At 35.4% G+C, this 23,304-nt stretch overlaps 1 protein-coding gene across 1 annotated transcript; it reads left to right on the forward strand.

Annotated features, from left to right (window-relative positions):
• Positions 1–15,335: 15,335 nt before the first annotated feature.
• On the forward strand, positions 15,336–18,796 carry LOC126677951 (pentatricopeptide repeat-containing protein At1g80270, mitochondrial-like). Its single transcript, XM_050372770.2, has 3 exons — positions 15,336–15,460; positions 15,697–16,267; positions 17,424–18,796. Exons 1-3 carry the CDS (start codon positions 15,426–15,428, stop codon positions 18,669–18,671), a joined length of 1,854 nt encoding a protein of 617 aa, XP_050228727.1. The 5' UTR covers positions 15,336–15,425; the 3' UTR covers positions 18,672–18,796.
• The last annotated feature ends 4,508 nt before the right edge of the window (positions 18,797–23,304 follow it).

Consider the following 23,304-nt stretch of genomic DNA (forward strand, 5'->3'; position numbering starts at 1 on the left):
AGTCTTGAATTTCTTTCTTCAAATTGAGCATCTCAAGTTTAGCCATAGAGGCTTCCCTTTTGAAAAGTTTTATTTTGGCATGATAGTCACTACATTTGTTAGTTAGTTCATTTATCATGTCATGACATTCATCATCAATCTCATACACCAAAGAATCATCAACCAACACATTCTCAACATTTACAACACAAGAGGCACTAGGGTTATTTTTCACAACAACAATATCACTAGAGCTATCATGAGGTTCTATCCCTACACCATCCCAAGAAATAAAAGGTAGAGTACTTACCTCGGATGGGGACTCATCAACTAGAGCCATGAAGCAAAGATTTGCTCTTGCCTCTTCTTGGCAATCTTCATCGGATTGATAATCACTTTCATCATCCCAAGTGGTGATGAATCCTTTCTTATCCTTTTGAAAGGGTTTCCTTTGCCCTTGTCGACATTCCGGTCTAATATGACCCGGTTTGCCACACCCATGACAAGTGACATCTCTTCTAGGAGTAGGAGTCTCTTGTTTGGAGTTGGATGATCTCTTGAAGTTTGAGGACTCACCCTTTTGCTCATATTTTTGAACTTGAGACTTCTTCCTTGTTCTCCATTCCCTTACTTTCTTAGACAATAGCACCATCTCTTCATCATCTTCTTCATCACTTGCATTAAGCTCCTCTTCAACCTTACTTTCAATTGCTTTAGCCTTCAAAGCAATTCCCTTAGTTTTCTCTTCTTGAGACTTCTTCAACTCTTGAATTTCCTTCATGTAGGTCATCTCATGAAGAAGTAGGTTTCCGATAAGCTCATCGGTTCTCAAATTCCTTATGTCATGTGATTCCTCAATGGCGGTTATCTTCGGTTGCCAATCAAGGAGAGGCAATGAACGAAGAATTTTGCCATTGATTTCACCAAGAGTATAGTGCTTACCAAGCTTCTTGAGATTGGTGGTAATGCCAAAAAGTCTATTGGTAGTCTCGGTGACGGTCTCATTTGGCTTGTTCTTGAACCCTTCATATTCTCCAATGAGAAGCTCAACCTTCTTGTTCTTTACTTGAACCGTTCCTTCATGGTAGTTCTCAAGAATCTTCCACATATCATGAGCCGTTGTGCAATGTTGAACCCTTCCTTGCTCTTCTCTACACAAAGATGAAATGATCACACAAATAGCCTTCCGGTTGAGAGCATTAGCTAGAACTTGATCCTTGGTCCAATCTTTTCTTGGCCAAGGTATAATAGCACCATTCAACTCTTGAGTAGGAGCCACATAACCATCAAGAACCATATGCCATAAGTTCACACCATCCATATCGAGATAGTTTTCCATACGAAATTTCCAATTTGGATAATCCGTTCCATCAAAGAAGGGACGAAGAGTGTGAGTAAAGTTTTCGGTAGCCATTTGAATCGAAGAACTCGCAATTAAGCAATGAGATGAGTAACTTAGCTCTGATACCAATTGAAATCCCTAAATAGCTACCTTAGAGGGGGTGAATAAGGTTTAGTGAGTAATTAAAATTTAGTAGGAGTTTAAGAGAAGAGAAATTGACACAAGCAATTTAGAGTGGTTCGGATTACAAACCAATCCTACTCCACTACTCAATCAAGGATTGAGATTTTAGAATTCACTAATGGATTGTGCTTTAAAGCTAAACACAAACTTTACAAAAGAGATTTCCAAGAGATAATCTCAAACTCACAAAATGTTTTTCTAAGGGTAAACAAAAACCTACAACACTAATAATTGAATCACAATGATTAATCAATCAACAAAAGAGATAAGCAATCAATTAATTGATGCACAATAAATGTAGAGAGAATAAATTGAATGCTTGAGTATATGTTTTGTTGCTGGAGTGTCTAACCTCATAAATGAGGTAGACAAGGGGTATTTATAACCCCAACAACAAACCCTTGAATCTTCTAGAAGAAAACTCAAGTTTGTGCTGAAAAGCACCCTGTCGCGCCCGTGATTCCTATGTCGCGCCCGCGATATTCAAATGTCAGGAATTCAACCAATGGTTGAAGGCCACTTGTCAAGCAACCGATGGAGGGCTCTGATATAGCCGTTGGACCTTCAACGTTCATATTCATCGCGCCCGTTATGTACATGTAGCGCCCGCGATACATTTGGAAAACCAAAGCTGTTTGATGAGTGGTGTATCGCGCCCGTGATGTTATGTATCACGCCCGAGATTCATGTATCACGCCCGTGATGGAAAAGGGATCTCGGGCGCGATATGCTACTGGAACTAGTCGGAATATGGAATTTTCGATTCTCGCTAGAAAGCTCCGATTCGACCCGGGATGGTTTCTATATGTTCCTACACACTAATAAACATGATTAGGCTCTTTAAATTGATTGTCAAACTCAAAATTAGGGTTCAAATGGGACTTGGTCCAACAACTAGATATGGGGACTCCATACTACACCGTAGCCGAGTGCTCACTCGTATCGAAATCAAAGTGTGAGTCCAACTCACTGATGGGTCCAACCCACTGGTGGGCCCAGCCCACTAGATACGGGGCTCAGGTTACACCGTAACCGAGTTCACTCTCGTATCGCATTCGTATCATATCATGCATCAATATATTAAATCTTAATCACCAAGTCAGGCACTCTAGACTGACTCACTAATGATCATGCAGCCTATTGACACCCAATTGGTAGTTGGTCTCTCCGGACCGCACATTAGACACTCATTTTCAAAACAACGAATACAACAACATCTATATAATCAAATTCATCGACCTATCATCTCATATAACAGTTCATATAAATGCAATATACGGGTAATAATACTAATAAGGTATGAAAATAACTTTCATAATAATACGCAAAAGTAAATTTGCCACTCACTGTGACCGCTATCCAAAACTGCATAATCATCACCCGAACACGTAGATTTCGTGCGTCGTTTGGTCTCGTAGCTACTCCAGCTCGACGTCCTGATAGCTTGTCGATACATCCATTTCCTATTTACATCATACGTACGTTTAATTCATAAACGTAAACTTAGCATTAAAATCCTAAGTTATAAACTTAGGTTAATATAATCGTATTTCAAATACGATTCTTAACTTTAATCGTATTCTAATACCTAATCAAGATATTTGATATATCTTTTATTCGTCGATTCTTAAACTTATGCTTCGTATATCCCGAAACCCTAATCGAATTCCTTATGTTCGATATCCAAATTTTCGTTTTCGGGGTCCGTAATTTACTTTTAATGTCTGACGTACTTTCGGAAATCTAGGTCAAAACGGATCAAAATATTCAAACAGGCGCGGTAGCTGGCTGTGCAAGCTCACGAAAGGTTCCGTGCGTTCGCACACTGCAGTTTGCGTTCGCACACCGCACTCAGCTCTCGGAAAATCCATTTTCCGGGCGCTTCTCCGCTCGCCGACACTCCCGACATGCTCCCACTCCACTTTAACACATATTCCAATTCAATTCTCACCAAAAACAACTATAGAAACGCGATTACGACTCGTTTAATTCGTTAAAACGCATTAACCCTTATTTACTAATTCTCTCAACAAAAACGTCGAGCTTACCTCGATTTAAAGCTTAAAATCGATAGAAAATCGAATTCTGAACAAATCGATATAAAGAACGCTCGATTTGGACGAGAAACGGCAAAACCGCGACGGATCATAATCGTTCGTCAAATCTTTCTTTTCTCCTTCTGGAGACTTCATGCGCCTTTTAACTCTATTACATACGTATTATTTATATCCATATAAATAATACTAACTCAAAATTATTATTTTCCGTAAATAATCTCTTAATTACTGTTCTCGAGATTTAATTGGCTAATTTGCACTTTGGTCCTTGAACTTTTCAAAAGTTGCAATCTAGCCTAAAACGCATCCGCGTCCAAATTTTAAAAGGTCTCCAATTGACCCGAAACGTTTACCACAGATGCTATAAAACATTTCGCGGACCTTGGCGAAATAATTTTCATTTCGAGATTTATATGGTTAAATTACCACTTTAGTCCCTGAACTCTAGTTTGAGACTTTTCTTGACATTTTTCCTTTTAATTTAAATTCCAACTTTAGAACTGGAATATGATATTAAATTCCTTTAATTTCTTGGAAATTATTTCCGATATCGCCACCCTGGCGAATCAGAACTGGACACGTGATCCAATTAAATACTTAAATATTTTGGGGTATTACATATATGATGAAATCAAAATAGAAAGCCACGAAAGTAACAACGAGCAAGGAAAATAATTTTGATAACGAGACAAAAATGGAACGGCAGAGGCAGAGCACGAAGAACAGATCTGAAGAGCCGATCTATTGGATTGAAGGTAAAAAGCTGATGATGAAGAAGAAAAAGAAGTTGTATAAAAGGTGAGTTGAGAGAGAGAGAAAGGAGAGAGAAATATGAGGAAAGTAAAAATAATTGAAATTATGAGGATTTATTTGAGATGGGAGTATATATAGTACCGTATGTATAAAAGAAAGAATTAGCTCTGTTTACCGTATTTTAAAGATGCAAAAGTAACAACATTATAAAAATAAAAAGGCCAAACCCTAAAAAAATACCAAACTCTTGCGATTTTTGTCAATTATGACCAAAAATCTTTCAAAACTTGCAATTATAACTCGTTGTGGCAAATTATGTTAATTTTATAGTCATTTTTGAATCGGTTTGATTTTTTTATTGTGATTAAACCTTTTATTATGACACAACAAGAAAATGTTTCATATTTTATTATGATTAAATCTTATATACATGGTTGTCATGTTGGCAAAAAAATCGGTTTAATTCGAATTTAGTTATAAAAACAACATAATTTGTCAAAACAAGTTATATTTATAAAATTTGAAAGGATTGGTCATAACTGATAAAAATCGTAAAGGTTAAACATTTTTTTGAAGGTTTGGCCAAATAAAAAAACTGGTAAGCTTGATTATTGAAAAAATTACGGAATTAGGCTAAATGCGGGTCTTTTTAAATAAATGCTAACTTTTTAATTTTCTTTCATTAATGCTAACTTTTAGTATACATTTATTAGTTAATAACAAAATATGTTTACATGTTTATTTGATGCATATATGCCCTCCACATGTTCGTTTGAGTTAATTTTTCTTTTTAATAGATCAACACATTCAGTTTATCTTTTTTTCTTCCCCTTAACTTTTACCATTTTCTTCTTTCTTCTATTAAATGTCATTGCTAATCTTTCAACATTTTGAATTTCTTTCAAAAAAATTTATCACTATCGGTTTAATCTACTTTTTATTTTCTAGCCACGATAGCATTTTTATCGCTTCATTTATTTTTATAATTGTTCCTTTTTTTCAAAAAAAAAAACTTCTAGAGTAATATATAAACTATGCAATGGCTGTCTCTACTAGATTAACCCTAACTTCAGATAGAAAAAAAAATCTAGCATGTGAAATTAGTAAAAAAAAGGAAGTGAAAATGGTGACGTTGATGACAAAAAAAATTTCGAATTCTAAAATGAAGGGTAAGGCACTAGAGACCGGTTCTTCGGAAAATAAATTGCAGTTTGATGTTGTTTCTACTGGCAAGGAGGAGAAGCAAGTTGTGATTAGAGAGTTTACTCGGATTGTGAAAATAATTTCATTTTATCATATTTTGCAAAACTTGTATTCAAGTATTTTAAGATTTAAAAAATTTCAAATTATTTTATCATTTTTATATTTGTATTTTTTCATGTTTAGATCTGCTATTTTATTTTGATATAGTTTTTATTTTTGTTTTTATTTCTTTATAAGATGTGCATATTATATTACTATTTGATTCTTATTATGTATATGATATTGTTTTTGTATGTATATTTTACGTATTTAATACTTACTTTGTTTGTATGTTTTCATACGTAATACTGTTATAGGGTTTTGAATTTTCTAATGTTTTTTGTCCATGCAAATAAAATATGTGAGACTTTTCTGAACTTAAAACCAATGTTTAATCAGTGTCAACTTCTGTATTCCATTTTAAAGTGTGAGATGAAGCTGTTAGAATTACATGTGATTAATATTCATATAATCACCCAAAAACAGAAGCAAAGAACAGCGTACCTCCGGCCATTGTTGATGGAAATGAAATTTTGAAATTGTTGTGAATTTATGATTTCTTTGATCTTCCAAATCTAGATGGTGTATGAGGAAATGTAATGAAAGTATTGAATTGGACTTGGGGACCAAAGATATATATAGACAATATATTCCATAACCACCCCATCAAAAGTTATGTATGTGCCTATTCCAAAAGGTTGCAATTGGCATCCATTTAAATGGGTGCATTGGTTCAAAGATCACTTAAAGGAGAAAATAACTAACATTCTCCCACTTGATCTACATGAACCTCAATTCCCAACAATAAGAAACAAAATACATGAATCATGGTGATAGGTCCTTTGAAAAAACAAATATTATCTTCCACGTATCACAAGCACTAAATTTCTCATTAATAACCTGTCACGACCCAAATTATTGAGCCGAGACCGGCGCTAGGGAATGGGAGTGGTAGCTCCGAAACCCGTAGCAAGCCTAAAACCACTATTAATTTTTCGCAATTGAAAACATATTATTATATATAAAACGTTTTCAGAAAACTCTTTTAAATAATATAATTGTAGATATTAAAATATTATATTAAAGTTTACATTCAAAACTAATTATTTGAAATCCAAATGTCTATCTAATACTGACATCTACTGACTACTGCAGCTTTAGGAACCCAAACTTGTGCAAGTCTAATGACTTCTGGCACAGTGGAGATGGTTTGTCTGATCCGACTCTGCTTACCTGCAAACATCAGAGTGAGGGGTCAGTATTTGGGAAAATACTGAGTGAGTTTGCAAGTTACTTATAGTATTATCAAAATATAGCGTCACACGCTTATTACATATATAAATTCCATACATAATATAAGCACACAGTAAACGTTCCTAATTAACAGACTCTATCAAAACTCTAATCCTTGATTCGCTAAACTTATATAATCGAATCAACTTGATCCAAATGGTCCAACCCGGGAGTGTTCACACTCGACCACGTCAGTCGCAACCAATCTCTTAATCCCAAAGTGTGAGTCCAACTCACTGGTGGGTCCAACCCACTAGATACGGGGCTCAGGTTACTTAACCGAGTTCACTCTCGTGGGGCTCAGGTTATTTTAACCGAGTTCACTCTCGTATCGCACTCTTATCGTATGCGCATTTCGTAATCTCATAGACAATCTAGACACGCTAGAATGACTTACTGATAATCTCGTAGCCTATTGATACTCAATAGGTATTGACTTCTATAGATCTCATACTAGCTATTCATATTTAAACAATGAATACAAGAACGTGCATAATCAAACTCATCAAGCACAATATCTTATATGAACAAATCATATAGATACAATGTATATAATAATAACATTCATAATATAAGAAAATGACTTTTATAATAATACGTGAAAGTAAATTGCCACTCACAGTGACCGCTATCCAAAAACTGCATTATTATAATCCCGCAAGCGTAAGCTCCATGCATTGTCCACTCACGTAACCACTCCGGCCCAATGGCTTGGTAGCTCGTCGATACGTCAGTTACTTAGTCGAGTTACCTGTACGTTTAATCCATAAACGTAGGCTTAATATCAAAACCCTAAGTTATAAACTTAGGTTAATATAATCGTAGTTCAAATACGACTTTTAACCTTGATCGTATTCTAATACTTAGTCGAGATACTTGTTATATCTCTTAGTCGTATTCCAATACGTATGATACCTTCAAACTTTAGGGTTTAGTTTCATTCCGATGAAGTTTCAAATAGTTTTCAGGACAATGCGCAGGTGCTGCCTGCGCACTGACACTGTTTAGTAAAACGACGATCTCTCCCAATTGAACCGTTGGATCGAGATAAAATTGGACAGAGGCGTTCCTAAGAGGCAAATCTATAAACTGACCGTAGGGTTTCTGAATCTGGCAACATTTGGGTAGTGTGCGAACGCACACAATGAGTGTGCGAACGCACACCCCAAAATTCAAGGAGTGTGCGATCGCACACTCAATGTGTGCGAACGCACACCCTTGACAGCCCCCGGAAAAGTCATTTTCCGGGCGCTGCGCCGCTTTCCGACACTCCCGACATGCTTACGCTTCATTTTAACATATAATCCAATCTAAATCTCACCAAAAACGAGTATAGAAACGCGATTACAATTCGTTTAATTCGTTTAAACGAAATAACCCTAATTTACTAATTCTCACAATAAAAACGTCAAGCTTACCTCGATTTGAAGCTTAACGATGATAGAGAATCGAATTCTGGACGAATCGATATAAAGAACTCGCGATTTGGACGAGAAACGGCGAAACCGCGACGGAACGTAACGATCGCCATTTCCTTCTTCTGTAACCTTCTGCTCCTTCTTCTTCTTTTCTTAATTCATTTGGTTTCCTTAATATATCATGGCTAATTAGCCACTTTGATCCTTCATTTCTTTAACTCCAACCAATTCTCTTTTAAACTTTCTAATTTAACCTAACGGTTAAATTATCCTTTTAACTTAATTACTTATGTATTATTTATATTCAAATAAATAATACTAATCCATAATTATTATTTCCCGTCAATAATCTTTTAATTACTATTCTCGAGATTTATTTGGCTAATTTACATTTTGGCCCTTGAACTTTCCAAAAGTTGCAATTTAGCCCAAAACGTATCCGCGTCCAAATTTTAAAAGGTCTCCGATTGACCCGAAACTTTTACCACATATACTATAAAACATTTCGCGGACCTTGGCGAAATAATTTCCATTTTAAGTCATAGTGGCTAAGTTACCACTTTAGTCCCTGTACCTCATTTCGAGCTTTTCTTGACATTTTTCTTTTCTAATTTCAATTCCAACTCTAGAACTGAAATATAATGTTAGGTCTTTGCTATAATCTCTTTCAAAACCGATCTACTAAAACTTATTTATCTTATTTTTATCGGAAGACTTTCCGTTATCGTCACTCTGGCGACTCAAAACTGGGCACGTGGTCCAATTAAATACTTAAATATTTTGGGGTATTACATAACCGAAATAATTTAATGAATAAACCCGATGTTTATTTTTGGTCCTAACTTAATTTGACTATTCTCATAATTAATTAAAATAATAATATAACTAAATGTGTACACAAATATAAATGAGAATACATCATAACAAGAGTTTCATAAATAACATCGTTCTAACAACGAAAAGGTCACAACAAGGAACCAAGTCCCGTGCCTTTCACATGATCCTTAAATTTTCCTGGTGGCATGCCTTTAGTTAAAGGATCAGCTAACATATTATCAGTACTTATATGCTCAACTACCACTGCTTTGTCTTTCACACGTTCTCGTATGGCTAAATACTTAATGTCGATATGCTTGCTTCAACTACCACTTTTGTTGTTCTTAGCCATGAAGACAGCAGCTGAATTATCACAATCCAATTTGAGCGGTCGATAAATAGAATCCATGATTCTAAGTTTGGGAATGAAACTCTTAATCTATACACCTTGAGGAGTAGCCTCAAAACAAGACACGAACTCAGCTTCCATAGTAGAAGTAGTAGTCAAAGTTTGCTTCGCGCTCCTCTATGAAACAGCTCCACCAGCCAACATAAAAATATAACCAGAAGTTGATTTACGTGAATCAACACAGCCAGCAAAATATGAGTCTGAGTAGCCAACCACTTCTAAGTTGCTTGAATGTCTATACATGAGCATGTAGTCTTTAGTCCCCATAAGGTACCTCAATACCTTCTTTGTAGCTTTCCAATGCTCAATGCCTGGATTACTTTGATATCTCCCCAACATTCCGATAATAAATGTAATATCGGGTCTGTGCAAACCTGAGCATACATTAAGCTTCCAATAATTGAAGCATATGGAATGTTTCTCATTTGTTCCTATTCGAAATCATTTTTCGAACATTGATTCAAGTTAAACTTGTCACCTTTCACAATAGGAGCTACACTTGGCGAACAATCTTTCATCTGAAATCTCTCCAAAACTTTGTTGATATATGTCTCTTGAGACATACCCAGAGTATAACGAGTTCTGTCACGATGTATCTTAATCCTAATGACATAGATGCATCGCCTAAATCCTTCATATCAAAGTTTTTCGAGAGAAATTGTTTCACCTCAAGTATCATATCCATATTGTTACTTGCAAGTAAAATATCATCCACAAATAGAATTAAGAAACAAATCTTGCTCCCACTAATTTTCTCGTATACACAACTATCCACAACATTCTCTTCGAAACTGAATGAAGATATAACATCATGAAATTTCAAATACCATTGGCGTGAGGCTTGTTTCAATTCATATATTGATTTCTTAAGCTTGCAAACCAAGTGCTCACCGATACTGGAAGGAAATCCTTCTGGTTGTTTCATGTATACCTCTTCCTCCAGTTCTCCATTTAGAAAAGTTGTTTTCACATCCATTTATTGCAACTCTAAGTCAAAATGTTCAACTAATTCCATGATTATTCGAAGAGAATCTTTCTTTGATACAGGAGAGAATGTCTCCTTGTAATCAATTCCTTCTTTCTGAGTGACTCTTTTAGCAACGAGTCTAGCCTTGTATCTCTCAATGTTACCTGATGAGTCTTTCTTTGTCTTAAAGACCCATTTACACCCTATGGCTTTCTCCCATTTAGGTAACTCAACAAGGTCCTATACCCCGTTTGATGACATAAAATCCATCTCATCATTCATAGCATTATGCCATAAGCTTGCTTCATTACTACTCATGGCTTGTGAAAATGTCTCGGGATCATTTTTGGCTCCAACATTAAAGTCTGACTCTTGTAGATACACATAGTAGTCACTAGGTATTGCTGGTCTCCTTATTCTAGTAGATCTCCTTAAAATTATATCAACATTCTCTTAAGGATCGTGTTGATCAACTAGTTGTTTAGTTATTTGTGGTTCTTCTTGAACAACTTGATCTACTAGATCAATATCAGCATGTGGAATTTCTTCTTGTCTTTCATTGCCCACTTGAACTTGAGGGGCAATTCTAATAATGACTTGATCAATCGACGAGGAAGGTTGGGTACCAACATGACCATTTTCAGAAATAGAATCTTGAAATATCCCTCCCACTAATCATATCATTTTTAAGAAATTTGGCATTTCTTGATTCCACAATCCTAGTGCTATGAGATGGACAATAGAATCTATATCCTTTGGACCGTTCAGCATATCCAATGAAATACCCACTAGTGGTTCTAGGCTCTAATTTCTTTTCTTGTGGGCTATGCACTCTTACTTTAGAAGGACATCCCCAAATGCGTACATGATGCAAACTATGTTTCCAACCTTTGAATAATTCAAATGGTGTCTTTGAGACAGCCTTGGTTGGAACTCGGTTTAATATGTACGTTGATGTCTTAAGAGCTTCAGTCCACAAGGTTATTGGGAGTTCGGCATTACTGCACATACTCCTTACCATCTTTATCAAAGTCCGATTTCTTCTTTCAGTTACACCATTCTCACTAGGAGATCTTGGATTGGTGTATTGAGCAACTATTCCATGCTCTTGAAGAAACTTAGCAAATGGACCCGGTGTTTGACCACCTTCCGTGTGTCTACCATAATACTTTCCTCCTCTATCAGTCCTCACGATCTTGATTTGTTTTTCACATTGTTTCTCTACTTCTGCCTTGAAAACCTTAAAGGCATCAAATGCTTCACTCTTATGATGAAGCAAGTAGACATACATGTATCGTGAGAAATCATCAATAAAGGTGATAAAGTATTTTGGACCACTTTCTGGACAACAAATATCTGAATGGATGATTTCAAGTAGTTCAGAATTTCTGTGTGCACCCTTTTTGGATATTTTGGTCTGCTTTCCCTTTATGCAGTCCATACAAATCTCGAAATCAGAAAAATCCAGAGTACCAAGTATTTCATCATTTACTAACCTTTTGATTCTATCCTTAGAGATATGTCCTAATCTCCGATGCCACAACATAGAAGATTCTTCATTTTCAACACATCTTTTTATGCCAGCTTTAACATAAATAACTGAATTAGCGGTGTTGCTTTGCAAATTAAGCATAAATAGACCATTGGATAAAATTCTATTTCCAATAACATCTGAATTATAAATTAAATTCAATGATGATCTTTTATGCAAATTGAAATCAAAACCCAAAGGCAATAATTTAGATATAGAAATTAAATTCCTAGAAAATCCAGGTACATAAAATACATCATGCAAAGACAAAATAAAACCACTAGACGAAGTAATTTGGCAAGTTCCAACAAATTCAACATCTGAGCGTATTTTGTTTCCTGAATAAATATTCCGCTCACTTTCCGCAGGTTTGTCATATCCTGCAAAGTTGTTGTAATATGGATTGTAGAACCAGAGTCAATCCACCATGTGTTACAATGAACATCAACCATATTAAACACTTGGATTCTTTAGTAATTCCTCCTTTAATGGGCATTTCCCTTTTCCTTTAGGTTTCTTATCACCCTTCTTATTGGTCGTCAATAATACAGTCTCTCCATGCTCCATCATCAACCGACTTTCCTCCTGAACACACATGGTCAAAAGTTCATTCATGGACCACTTATTTTTATGTATGTTGTAGGATATCCTAAAGGGTCTATATTGATGAGGAAGAGTATTCAAAATGTAATGGACCAAAAAAGTGTCAGACATCTCAACCTCTAATGTTTTCAGTTTAGCTACAACGCCCCTCATTTTCATGATGTGCTCACGCGCACCTCCGAGACCGGTAAGCTTTAGTAACGAAAACTTTCCAATGAGAGTACTAGAGAGTGACTTGTCTGAAGTTTGGAATTGTTCATCAATCGCCATAAGTAAGGATTGAACATCATTATACTTTTCCACTGAACCCCTTAATCTAGCAGATATATTGGTCTTTATGAACATAACGCAGAGACGATTGGACCTCTCCCACTTTTCATAAATATCAACATCATCCTGAGTGCTGAATTCATCAACAGGTGGTGGGAGGAAGAGTTGCTGGAAAGTGATTGTAGGAAAGAAACTTATGCAGTATTTTATGTGTTTTTATTTCAATTTAAACTCTTTTGTTCATGATACAATTTATGCTTTGGATTTTTAGTTAACGGTTTGTTTACGTAAATAATATATATATATATATATATATATATATATATATATAAATTATCTAAGAGTTTCATACCTTTTCATGTTAATTTTATATATTTTGATTAATGATGCGCCATATGTACCAATCTAATAAAACAGGTTGGCAATGAAATGCTTTCGGTACCAAATCAACTTTTTATTACGCTCGAGAGAGTGTTAGGAAATGAAACCATCGATAAACCATCCCATAATACATTGCAGACTGAATTTTTTTTTAAATTATAAATATTTTTTTTATATAAAATAAGTGTTAATTTATGATACAATGCATATACCTCTTTGATATAAAATTTATACATTATAATGTTTATATAAAAATAGATGTATTATTAAAATTATATTTAACATGTATTATTTATGTATTGAAGATGTATTATTAAAATTGTATTTAATATATATTATTTGTATATTTTGAGATATAATGTGTATTAATAGTGTATCAAAATGTATTATTTGTGTATTTTGTATGCATTATGTGATATCTATTGACATGTTTAGAGCATGTGACATATTTTTTGATTTTAATTATGCTATAGATATTTCAGCTACCCATAAATTTTATATACAATATTCAATGCGTTAAATATACAGCTCAGATATAAATTTTGTACATATATGATGTATATTTTATACATATCAGAAATAGCTCAACTGCATTCTCGTTCACATATAATTTAATTTATGAGACGTGCGTGAGATGTGTTAAAAGTGTATTTGACAGATATATCATTGATACCTGATGTATACAATTTTTGATATATAATAAATCATACATAGTTTTTTAATGTATAATTTATAAATTTTTATAACATTTAACGCATATTTTTTTGATATGATATGCTATAGATACATTTCAGATACACGTCATATATTTTGATAGATATATGGAAAAACAGTGCTCAAAATATGGTAAAAGTATCTTCCATATACATAAAAGATACACATAGTTTTTATTTAATGCTTTTGATAGGTATATTTAAAATGTATCATACATGTATCGATAAGTATATGAGATGTATCACTTACGCATTTGAAGTATTTATATTGATTCATTATCGCGCTGACATATTGGCGAACTGACTAACGCGCCTGACATATAAGACGTATCTTTTATTTTTCATTCATCGACAACGTAGTCTTTCTGATTATTTTTTAGAGTTAGTCAACTAAGTCAAAAAATGCAAGGAAAAAACCTAAACTTGAATTGAGTCATAGTCTTTAAATTTACTATTGTACGAATATTAATAAAAATTATTAATTTATAAAATTCAATGACTTTATCAATTCAATTTATATAATATTTGTTTCTTCTTTTTTGTTAATTTACTTCATTTAGTATTTTAGACTAAATGAATTTAATTCAAAAGAATTATTTGTTTCAAAACTTAAAATAGTAACTAACAAAAGAACAAGAAAAGCATCAAACATGTGATAGAGATACACATTTTTTAAATACATAGGTCGAATCCACATTGGAAATAATATATATATTAAATATTTTTTGTAACATAATTTATGTATTTTTAAATATATGTGATACATGTATTTTTTGTTTTAAAATATGTTATACATACACCTTAAAGGCACATAAAATAATGTGTTTGTGTGTATTTGTTTTAAAAATATAAGAAATTGATAATTAAATTTGATCTTGATACATTTCTAATACATAACAGATACATAAATGACATGTATTTGAATATTTTTAATACACTGATGCACTCTCCTGATGCATGTGCCAGACGCATGTTAGACGTATTTCTGATGCATTTTTGACACATTTTTAACTTTTTTTATTTATTTTGAGTGTGCCATGTGTTGCATCTTCATTGTAAAGGTATAAAATGTAAAGTTTCATTTTTTTTAAATGCTGATGTTATATTCCAACAATTAGTATTTTTGTTATTTTTTTCCGCTTTTTATATATTTTTGTCATTTTGTTTATTATTTAGGTAAAAAGCTCTAAAAGATATTAATGTCCTAAATGAGAGGCGGGTTAGATATTGAGCCAAATTTGTTTGCATAATGTTGAAAATGGAAACTAAAATGAAAAGGGCAGGTAGTGTCATTTTCCAAAAAGAAGAAGAGTTGGAGGGCAGTTTGGGAAGATAAAAAAGAAAGAGGGTTTAGGGTTTAAGATGGGTAGTAGCACTGTAGTAGTAGTGTTTCCATATTCATATTCATTTTCCACATTTTTGTCTGTGTTTTCTTCTTCTTCTTCTTCTTCTTCACCACAGCTATTCAATGTGGGCTTTACGTCGAGCTTCTAATCCTTTCAAGTATGTCCTCATCTCTCTTTACCTTCAATATCATCTCATTTTGTTTTGCTTTATTACTGCTGTTTTTCGACGATTTAGGGTTCAAACTTAGTCTCTTCATTTAGCTTCTTTTTTTGTTGATCTTCGTTTAATTTACTAGTAAAGTGATTTCAACTTTAGGGTTTTATTTAAAAATCGGAGTTAGATTGTAAATGTTTTAGTGATTGTTTTATTAATTTGATCATTTCTATATCCAGGTTCCGGGTGTTGAGTTTAGGAGCTTCGCGGGTATGCTGTTCTAACCCGGAGCCAATTTCCGGCTGTTCAGAACGCAATTCTGCTGTATTCGAGTCTCTTCAAGCAGCATGTGAGAGATGCAGGTCTTACCACACCTCAAATGTCTGTCCAAGCCTCTATGTGGCGAGGCGTAGTCTGTCTTCCCAAGCTGGCGCTGAGAGCAGTGAATCAGATGATGACTTGCAGGATGGATTTTCTGAACTGGAAGCACCCGCCGTTGAAGAGAGCAATTCAGCAGGTGCAAATGAAGAGGAGCTTGTCTCCGAACCTGAGCTTGATGAGGATGTCGATGATAATGAACCTTCTCATGCCTTGGAAATGCTGGATAACGAAGCTGATTTGGTTGGAAAAACAACTATGAGGAAACGGGTTTCCTCTGAACTGTTTAAGACCATCATTTCTTCTCAAAGTGTGCCTTTGAATACTATTCTCGATAAGTGGGTGGAAGAAGGAAACGCTCTGGGCCGGTCTGAGCTCTCAACAACTATGCTTAATCTTCGTAAACGTCGAATGTATGGAAGGGCCCTACAGGTAGATTGACTTGATGCTTTTCTATCTGCAACTTGTTTTGTTTAGGTGTTATTATATTGTTCTGCTAACTTAGAACCATGGTTTGCCATCAATTTTACGGTGTTTGCACCTATATCTGTGCAAAAGTGTCGCAAATTATTATGCCTATCCGCTAAGATTCTTTTTTGACATTTTATGACACACTGCTGTTATTCTCAGTTTAGGCATTTCTGCTTAATACCATAGACCTAAAATGTTTTGTCAGTATTGCTTATAAGATGATTCTTCTAGTTTTTTTTAAAGATTTCTCTTGTATTTTTGGGTTATCTCCCAATTAATAAGACTACTCGCCATAATTATTAAAGGCGCGCCTCAGGCGAGAGGCGGCGGGCGATGTCACAAAGGCGCGCGCCTCAATCGCCTCAGTAGTTGCAAACCTTTTGTATTTACTTATTAATTATGTGTTCTGATAATCTTCCCATGATTTTGTTACTACAATCAGTGTCATAGTTAGTGATGAGATATAAGATGATTGTTGCATTCAATTCACGAAACCTAGTTTTTATGTTTTGGTATAACCTTCAAAAGTGATATAGACAAAAAATACAAATGTCTGCAATTGTGTTTTTTTTTTTTTGGGAAAAGATCTCTGTGCTCAACTCTCTAGATTCCTTGAAATTGCTTCTGAAGAATTCATTTTGCACTCTTCCTGGATGTTTTTGTGCAAATTTGTTATATGCAAATATGTGTGATTGATTTGTATCGATTTATTTAGTTTTTAGGCATCTACATTTTTTAAGCTTTTGCTAGGTTTTCCAGTCAGACTTGGGCATTCATTTTGTTTTAATATTTGTTTAGCTCCACAACCAGCTTTAGCTGAATCTTTTCTACCGTTAGATGCATTACAAAAGGTGTTTCTCATTTTCTATTACATTGCATGGTTACCTAGATCACCTGATTCAGGCGTGTGAGGCTTATGTCCTTTTTTTGCTAGGACTTTAGAAGAAAGAACAGTGTGTTACTTTTTCTTTGTTTATGATCACATGTAAGATTAAGCAATTCACTTCATAGCCGGAATGTTTGGAAGTTATTTTGTTGGCCCTTTTTTGGTCACTCCAATTTCTTGAATGACTCTGCTCTCGTTAGCATTTTATTTATGTTTTTCTTGCTTTTGCAGCTCTCGGAGTGGTTGGAGGCCAATAAACAGCTTGATTTTGGTGAGAGGGATTATGCTTCTCGCCTTGATTTGATTGCAAAGGTACGCGGCCTCCATAAGGCAGAAACCTATATCGAGAAGATCCCACAATCTTTCAGAGGGGAAGTAATCTACCGAACACTGTTGGCTAATTGTGTGTCTGCAAACAATGTGAAGAAAGCGGAAGAAGTATTTAACAAGATGAAGGATCTTGAGTTTCCAATCACAACATTTGCATGCAACCAGCTGCTGCTTCTGTATAAGAGGCTTGACAAGAAGAAGATAGCGGATGTATTGTTGCTAATGGAGAAAGAAAATGTTAAGCCTTCTATTTTCACTTACAAAATCTTAATCGACACCAAAGGGCAATCCAATGACTTAGCAGGGATGGATCAAATTGTAGAGACAATGAAGGCGGAAGGGATTGAACCTGACATCAACATTCAAGCAATCCTGGCGAAGCACTATGTTACTGGTGGCCTGAAAGAAAAAGCTGAGGCTATTCTGAAAGAGATGGAAGGAGGAAATTTAAAAGAGCATCGCTGGTCTTGTAGGCTTTTGCTTCCTCTTTATGCTGCGCTTGGAAACGATGATGAAGTAGGGAGAATTTGGAAGATCTGCGAGTCAAATCCTCGGCTTGAGGAATGCACTGCTGCAATTGAAGCTTGGGGAAAGCTGAAGAAAATTGATGAAGCTGAGGCAGTTTTTGATAAGATGCTGGCGACATGGAAGAAGCTCTCTTCTAAGCATTACTCTGCTCTTTTAAAAGTTTATGCAGCCCATAAAATGTTAGCCAAGGGGAAAGATCTGGTGAAGAAAATGGCAGACAGTGGGTGCCGGATTGGCCCATTGACTTGGGATGCACTAGTGAGGCTTTATGTTGAAGCAGGAGAGGTTGAAAAAGCAGACTCTTTGTTAAATAAAGCAGCGCAGCAGAACCAGCTGAAGCCAATGTTCAGTTCTTACCTTGCTATTATGGAACAGTACGCAAAGAGGGGCGATGTGCATAACGCTGAGAAAATGTTTCACCGAATGAGACAAGCTGGTTACGTGGCTCGACTGAGGCAGTTCCAAGTTCTGGTGCAGACATATATTAGCGCCAAGGTACCAGCTTACGGGATTAGGGAGAGGATGAAAGCCGATAATATATTCCCTAACAAGGGATTGGCTGCCCAACTGGCTCAGGTGGATGCATTTAGGAAGACAGCAGTGTCAGATTTGCTGGACTAAACATTCCTTACTCTCAAATATCTATTCATGTGCAGCTCTCATCCATTTTTATAAGTTTTTGGCACTCTCTTGTGTAGACATTTTCGTTAGTTCGGCAGCTAGTTATTCTGTTTTTCGATCTTTTATCCGACTCTTCCCCATCTTTTAAATCGCAATTATCCGGGTACAGTTCATCTTTATTTGGAAAAAGGCCAAAAAATAACCCTAATGTGTTTAGGCTGAAGATTATACTTAAGATTATATTAATTTCTACTTGTTGCATGTGATGCACCACAAAACAATGGCAGATGGAATGCTAAATAGAGTTAAATCTATGGAGACAAGGGAATGACTTGAACAAATGTCAGAGGAGAAGCTAGATTTTGTGGTTTCTGATTCGGGCGTCTTTTTTGCCATGCTGGTGGTCTCTCTGGCTTTTCCGCCATCTGAAAACAGACTCATCGTGGTGGGTCTGTTCCGGCTAAAAAAAATTTAAAATATATTATATTTTTTAAAAATAAATATTTAAATATTTAATATGTAAAGAAATTTATTTTAAATATTTATTTAATTTTTAAATGGATTATTTTCCGGTGATGGATGGATGACGGTGACCAGAAAAAGTAGATGGCGGTTTTTCGGTTGAATAAAATTATTTAATGATGGTTTTTTTATTTAAATTTTAATATTGGGTATTATTTAAAATATTTGTTGAAATATAAAGTATTGATTTGAATTTTTTCTAGTAAAAAGAGGTTAATTTAATACTTCGAGGGTGAATTGATAGACAGAAGGTGCACATTTAAATAAAATTGAAAATTTTGTAATGTGAGGGCGCAAATGAATTGGGGTTAAAAGGTGAGGGGATTTAAAACATAAGCCTAAATCTTTAATCCAACTAAGCAAATATTTCTTATTCAAAGTTAACCAAATACGATCAGTAACTATGGATTTTAATTTTTTTTTTTATGAAACCAAGATTAATATTAAGCTCAAACAGCAAAAAGACAACAAGAGTCTGACTCAGACTCACTCAATCAGAAAGGCTACAAACTTGCCATTTCTGGTACAATCTCAAGAAACTAGCAGAATTACATCTGAAAGAAAAACAGTTTCAATAGGACATCCTGTCTAATCCAATAATAAATCAGTTCAGCATCCACTCTTTCATCCTTAAAGATCACTCTATTTCTGGTTTTCCAGATGTTGTATATAATGCAGCAAAACATAATTCTTCTAATCTTTGCCAGCATGCTCTTGCCTTTTGCTTTCTTGCTGAACCAGGAGCATTCTCTCTTCCAAGAGCAAACTTCTCGGTTAATCAAGCAGTTTTGAATTGCTTTTCCAAACACCCTTTTAAATACACAACACTCAAAAAATAAATGCTCATGGATATAAATGAAATGGCAGGACCATGTGGATAATGAATAAATAGCCACCATTCAATTTTGGAACATGAGAAAGCAAAGAGTGATGCAGAAGACGATAGTTAATGCAATGCAGTATAAAGAAAAGACAATCCTTAATTTACTTTGGCTAAAGTTATATTTTAATCCTTTAACCTATTATTACATAGTATCTTCTACAGTTGTAGACAGATAGATGAACACTATAACGTCTATTATTGTTTTTTTTTAATGTGAACTTAAAGGTGTACTACAACCATCTTTGGGCAATGACAAAATTGGAAGCGTAATTAAAGGAACAAAGGGTCAATTCACCCCCTTCAAATTGGCATGAAATATCAAAAGAATCATTTAGAAGTTTTTTGGGTCAAATAGGTCCGCAACTATGTCAAAGTGTATCAAATCAGCCTCTCTTTCATCCTCGCTCACTCTCAACTCGCGTTTGAAACACTCTCTTGATACTATTTGTGAGCGGAGCGGAGTTCGGGGGCCGCTTGCCCAAGTCTTATGGCTAACTTCTCGATCTGAAAATGGTTTGACAAATGGAGTTGCCACCTAGTTTAACTAAAAAATGCTTTTTAACCGACTAGATAACCTTACTCGTTTATGGGTAAGATTACCGTGCATCGGATCAAAGTGGGTTCGTGGACCTCCCCGAGACTCTTGTGTTTGGCTTATCTGTTACCGACTTTATTTAGTGGACATATTTGTTTTATTCTCATCTCAATAGTGTTATACAGTTCATGGGATATGAAAGCTGTAAATAAAAAAGTATGAAAATAGTAAACACGTTTGACGTGCATATGACTCGATTTGGACTGACATTTGAGGCAAGTATCAGGTACTCCTAAACATACATCTAACCTTAGAGGTTTCTAACAAGTAGCAAAGTCTGGCCGGTCTGGATGATTAAATGCACAAAGCCTAAAACCGGATGTCTAAGTGAGATTGATTTTATTAGGTGATCTTAAATAACCTGTGGTAGTCCTAAGATGTCTAAGTGAATGGATGGAATTGCATTGTATGGCTAATTTATGTGATTAGTCCTCTAACTGGTTAATTGATATCTTTTGGAAAGCGGTAAACAGTATCGACTAGCCCATGTACAATTGGTATACATGCAAGGTTAGAGATACTTTTAAACCTCGTTGACATTCTAAGTGCCTTGCACTCGCGCGGGTTTGACTGTCGATGTGGCCAGAATTGGCTCCCGGTCATAACATAGAAGCTGTTCGTCTCATCGATACAGTTCAGTCGGTTTAAACTGCGGTTGATTTCAAGTTCTGGTGAACCCTGAATCTGCTCTGGAAGTTGCTGGGTTTGCGGGCCCCGGGCTCGTGGGCCAGTTTATACTTTATGGTACATCAGTGGACTTCGAGGTCCGTTTTACATCGGGTCTGGCCCGTTACAATACATAATATTAAACTGTATTAAATTCTCTCTTATTAACCAATTTTGTAGCTTTAGCAATTTGTTAAATACTTTATGTAAGAACATATAGCGTGCTCAATATGAAAAATTGCTTATCAAGCTGGCAACAGCCTACGACGGTTTCCATTTTGATTTACGTCTAGGTTCAAACCGGGCCTAATTCTGAGCCTGGAAACGCATCTAGAAGTCTCAAAAATCTGAGAAGCAATTATGGGGATCTGGGTGCGATGAACACAGCGCGGTGTGACTGTCGGCGCCGGTAGGTTGGAGTGGTGGCGCCGTCACCTTGCTCTGGCAGCGCCGCCAGTTACAGGGGTGGCGGCGGCGGTGCAGGCAATAGTTCCAGGGTTTCATTTTTTGGTCCGTTCTCACTCGTTTCAGCTCCGTTTTTCGTGCAAAAGTAGTCAAAAACGCATGATATCAAACAAGGAATCCAAATACATCATTTATAAAGCATTTAAACGTGATTTGGACATCAAAAATATGGATTTACGTCAGTTATTATAAAGTATGGAATAAAAAACACTAAAAACACCTAGAAACATGGATTCTAAGGCACCTAATCAATTATTTTCTGGGTTTAAACATAAAAACAGTTAACCAACAATGATTAACATTCTTTTTCATCGAATTCATGGCAATTTGACAATATGGCAATTTAGTTAAACATGGCAATTTTACGGCAAAATAGCAACAAAGTCTAAACATGCATCCTAATGACATACAAAATCAAAGGGATAAAATAGAGGGTCCTCAGAACTATCGGTCTGAGTCCTTAACTCATTTGCTGGCGAATTGGATGCGGAATCCAGCTTCGAGTTTGTGCAGGGCTGTGTTCTTGTAGAATCAAAGCATTATTTAGGTGTTTTTAGGACTGGAATTGAGTGATTTATGTGTGTGTTGTGCTAGGGGGTTCGACCAACTTAGGGTTTTTCCTAGGGGTGTCGAATTTTGGTTGTCTGATTTTTACCTTTCTGGTCCGACCTCTCACTCAGTGAGATAACAGTAGTATTTATATGGGAATGGGTGACCTAGGGTTAGCTTAGAGTCTTCTAGGTTTTAAACTGCTAAAGAATATGTCATGAAGTATTAGGATTAGCTTTAAACTCTTTTTAATTATTTAAATTCGGATTACAGCTTGATGTCTAATAAAAGGTGCTAAAAGTGCGTTTTGATGTCCGAAAGTGTTAAAAAGGGCTACTAAGACCATATAGATTTGTTTATGGTCCATTCTAGTCCGTAAAACTTGCAAATTGACCCATAAACTTCTAAGATATTGCAATTAGTCCGATTTCCAGAATTAGACTGCAATCCCTTTGGATTTTTATAGGCTATTTGCGGCTAAATACATTTTGATCCTCCAAGTTTACAACTATATGCAGATTTTGCTCGCTTAGATTCCAACAAGCAAATTGATAGCTCGTCACCCGTACCGATTTCTCTAGATCAGTCCTTTATCGCTTTTTACCTTTCTGGAAAATAGGTGTCTACACTATTTTAAAAAAAATTACAATTTAATACCTAAATTTAAAAAACCAAATTGGAGGAGGAGCTCCTTCGGCGAGGAGCACTTCTCTGCCAACGGAAGCAGACCCTGGGTCTGCTATAATGGAAAAATAATCTGGCAGCGGTTTTCGATGGATGCGGCGGTTGGCAGTGGAATGAAGCAGTTTCCGGTGGGAAAGGAGGGATGAATTGATCCAGTTTTATATAGTTTAGGGGGATGATATCTCCACTCTCTTTGGGTGTTTTTGATACAAAAACATAAGTTGCGGGTTAGTTTTACCCAACAACTTCCAAAATAACTATTTTCATAT

This window comes from Mercurialis annua, linkage group LG4, assembly GCF_937616625.2.
Source record: "Mercurialis annua linkage group LG4, ddMerAnnu1.2, whole genome shotgun sequence".
Lineage (NCBI taxonomy): Eukaryota > Viridiplantae > Streptophyta > Magnoliopsida > Malpighiales > Euphorbiaceae > Mercurialis > Mercurialis annua.

Excerpts from the sequence above, each read along its gene's own strand:
- LOC126677951 (XM_050372770.2), top strand. The coding sequence starts at position 15,426 with ATGTGGGCTTTACGTCGAGCTTCTAATCCTTTCAA. Across the intron at positions 15,461-15,696 it reads CGAGCTTCTAATCCTTTCAA|GTTCCGGGTGTTGAGTTTAG; the intron begins GTATGTCCTCAT and ends TTCTATATCCAG. Across the intron at positions 16,268-17,423 it reads TGTATGGAAGGGCCCTACAG|CTCTCGGAGTGGTTGGAGGC; the intron begins GTAGATTGACTT and ends TTGCTTTTGCAG.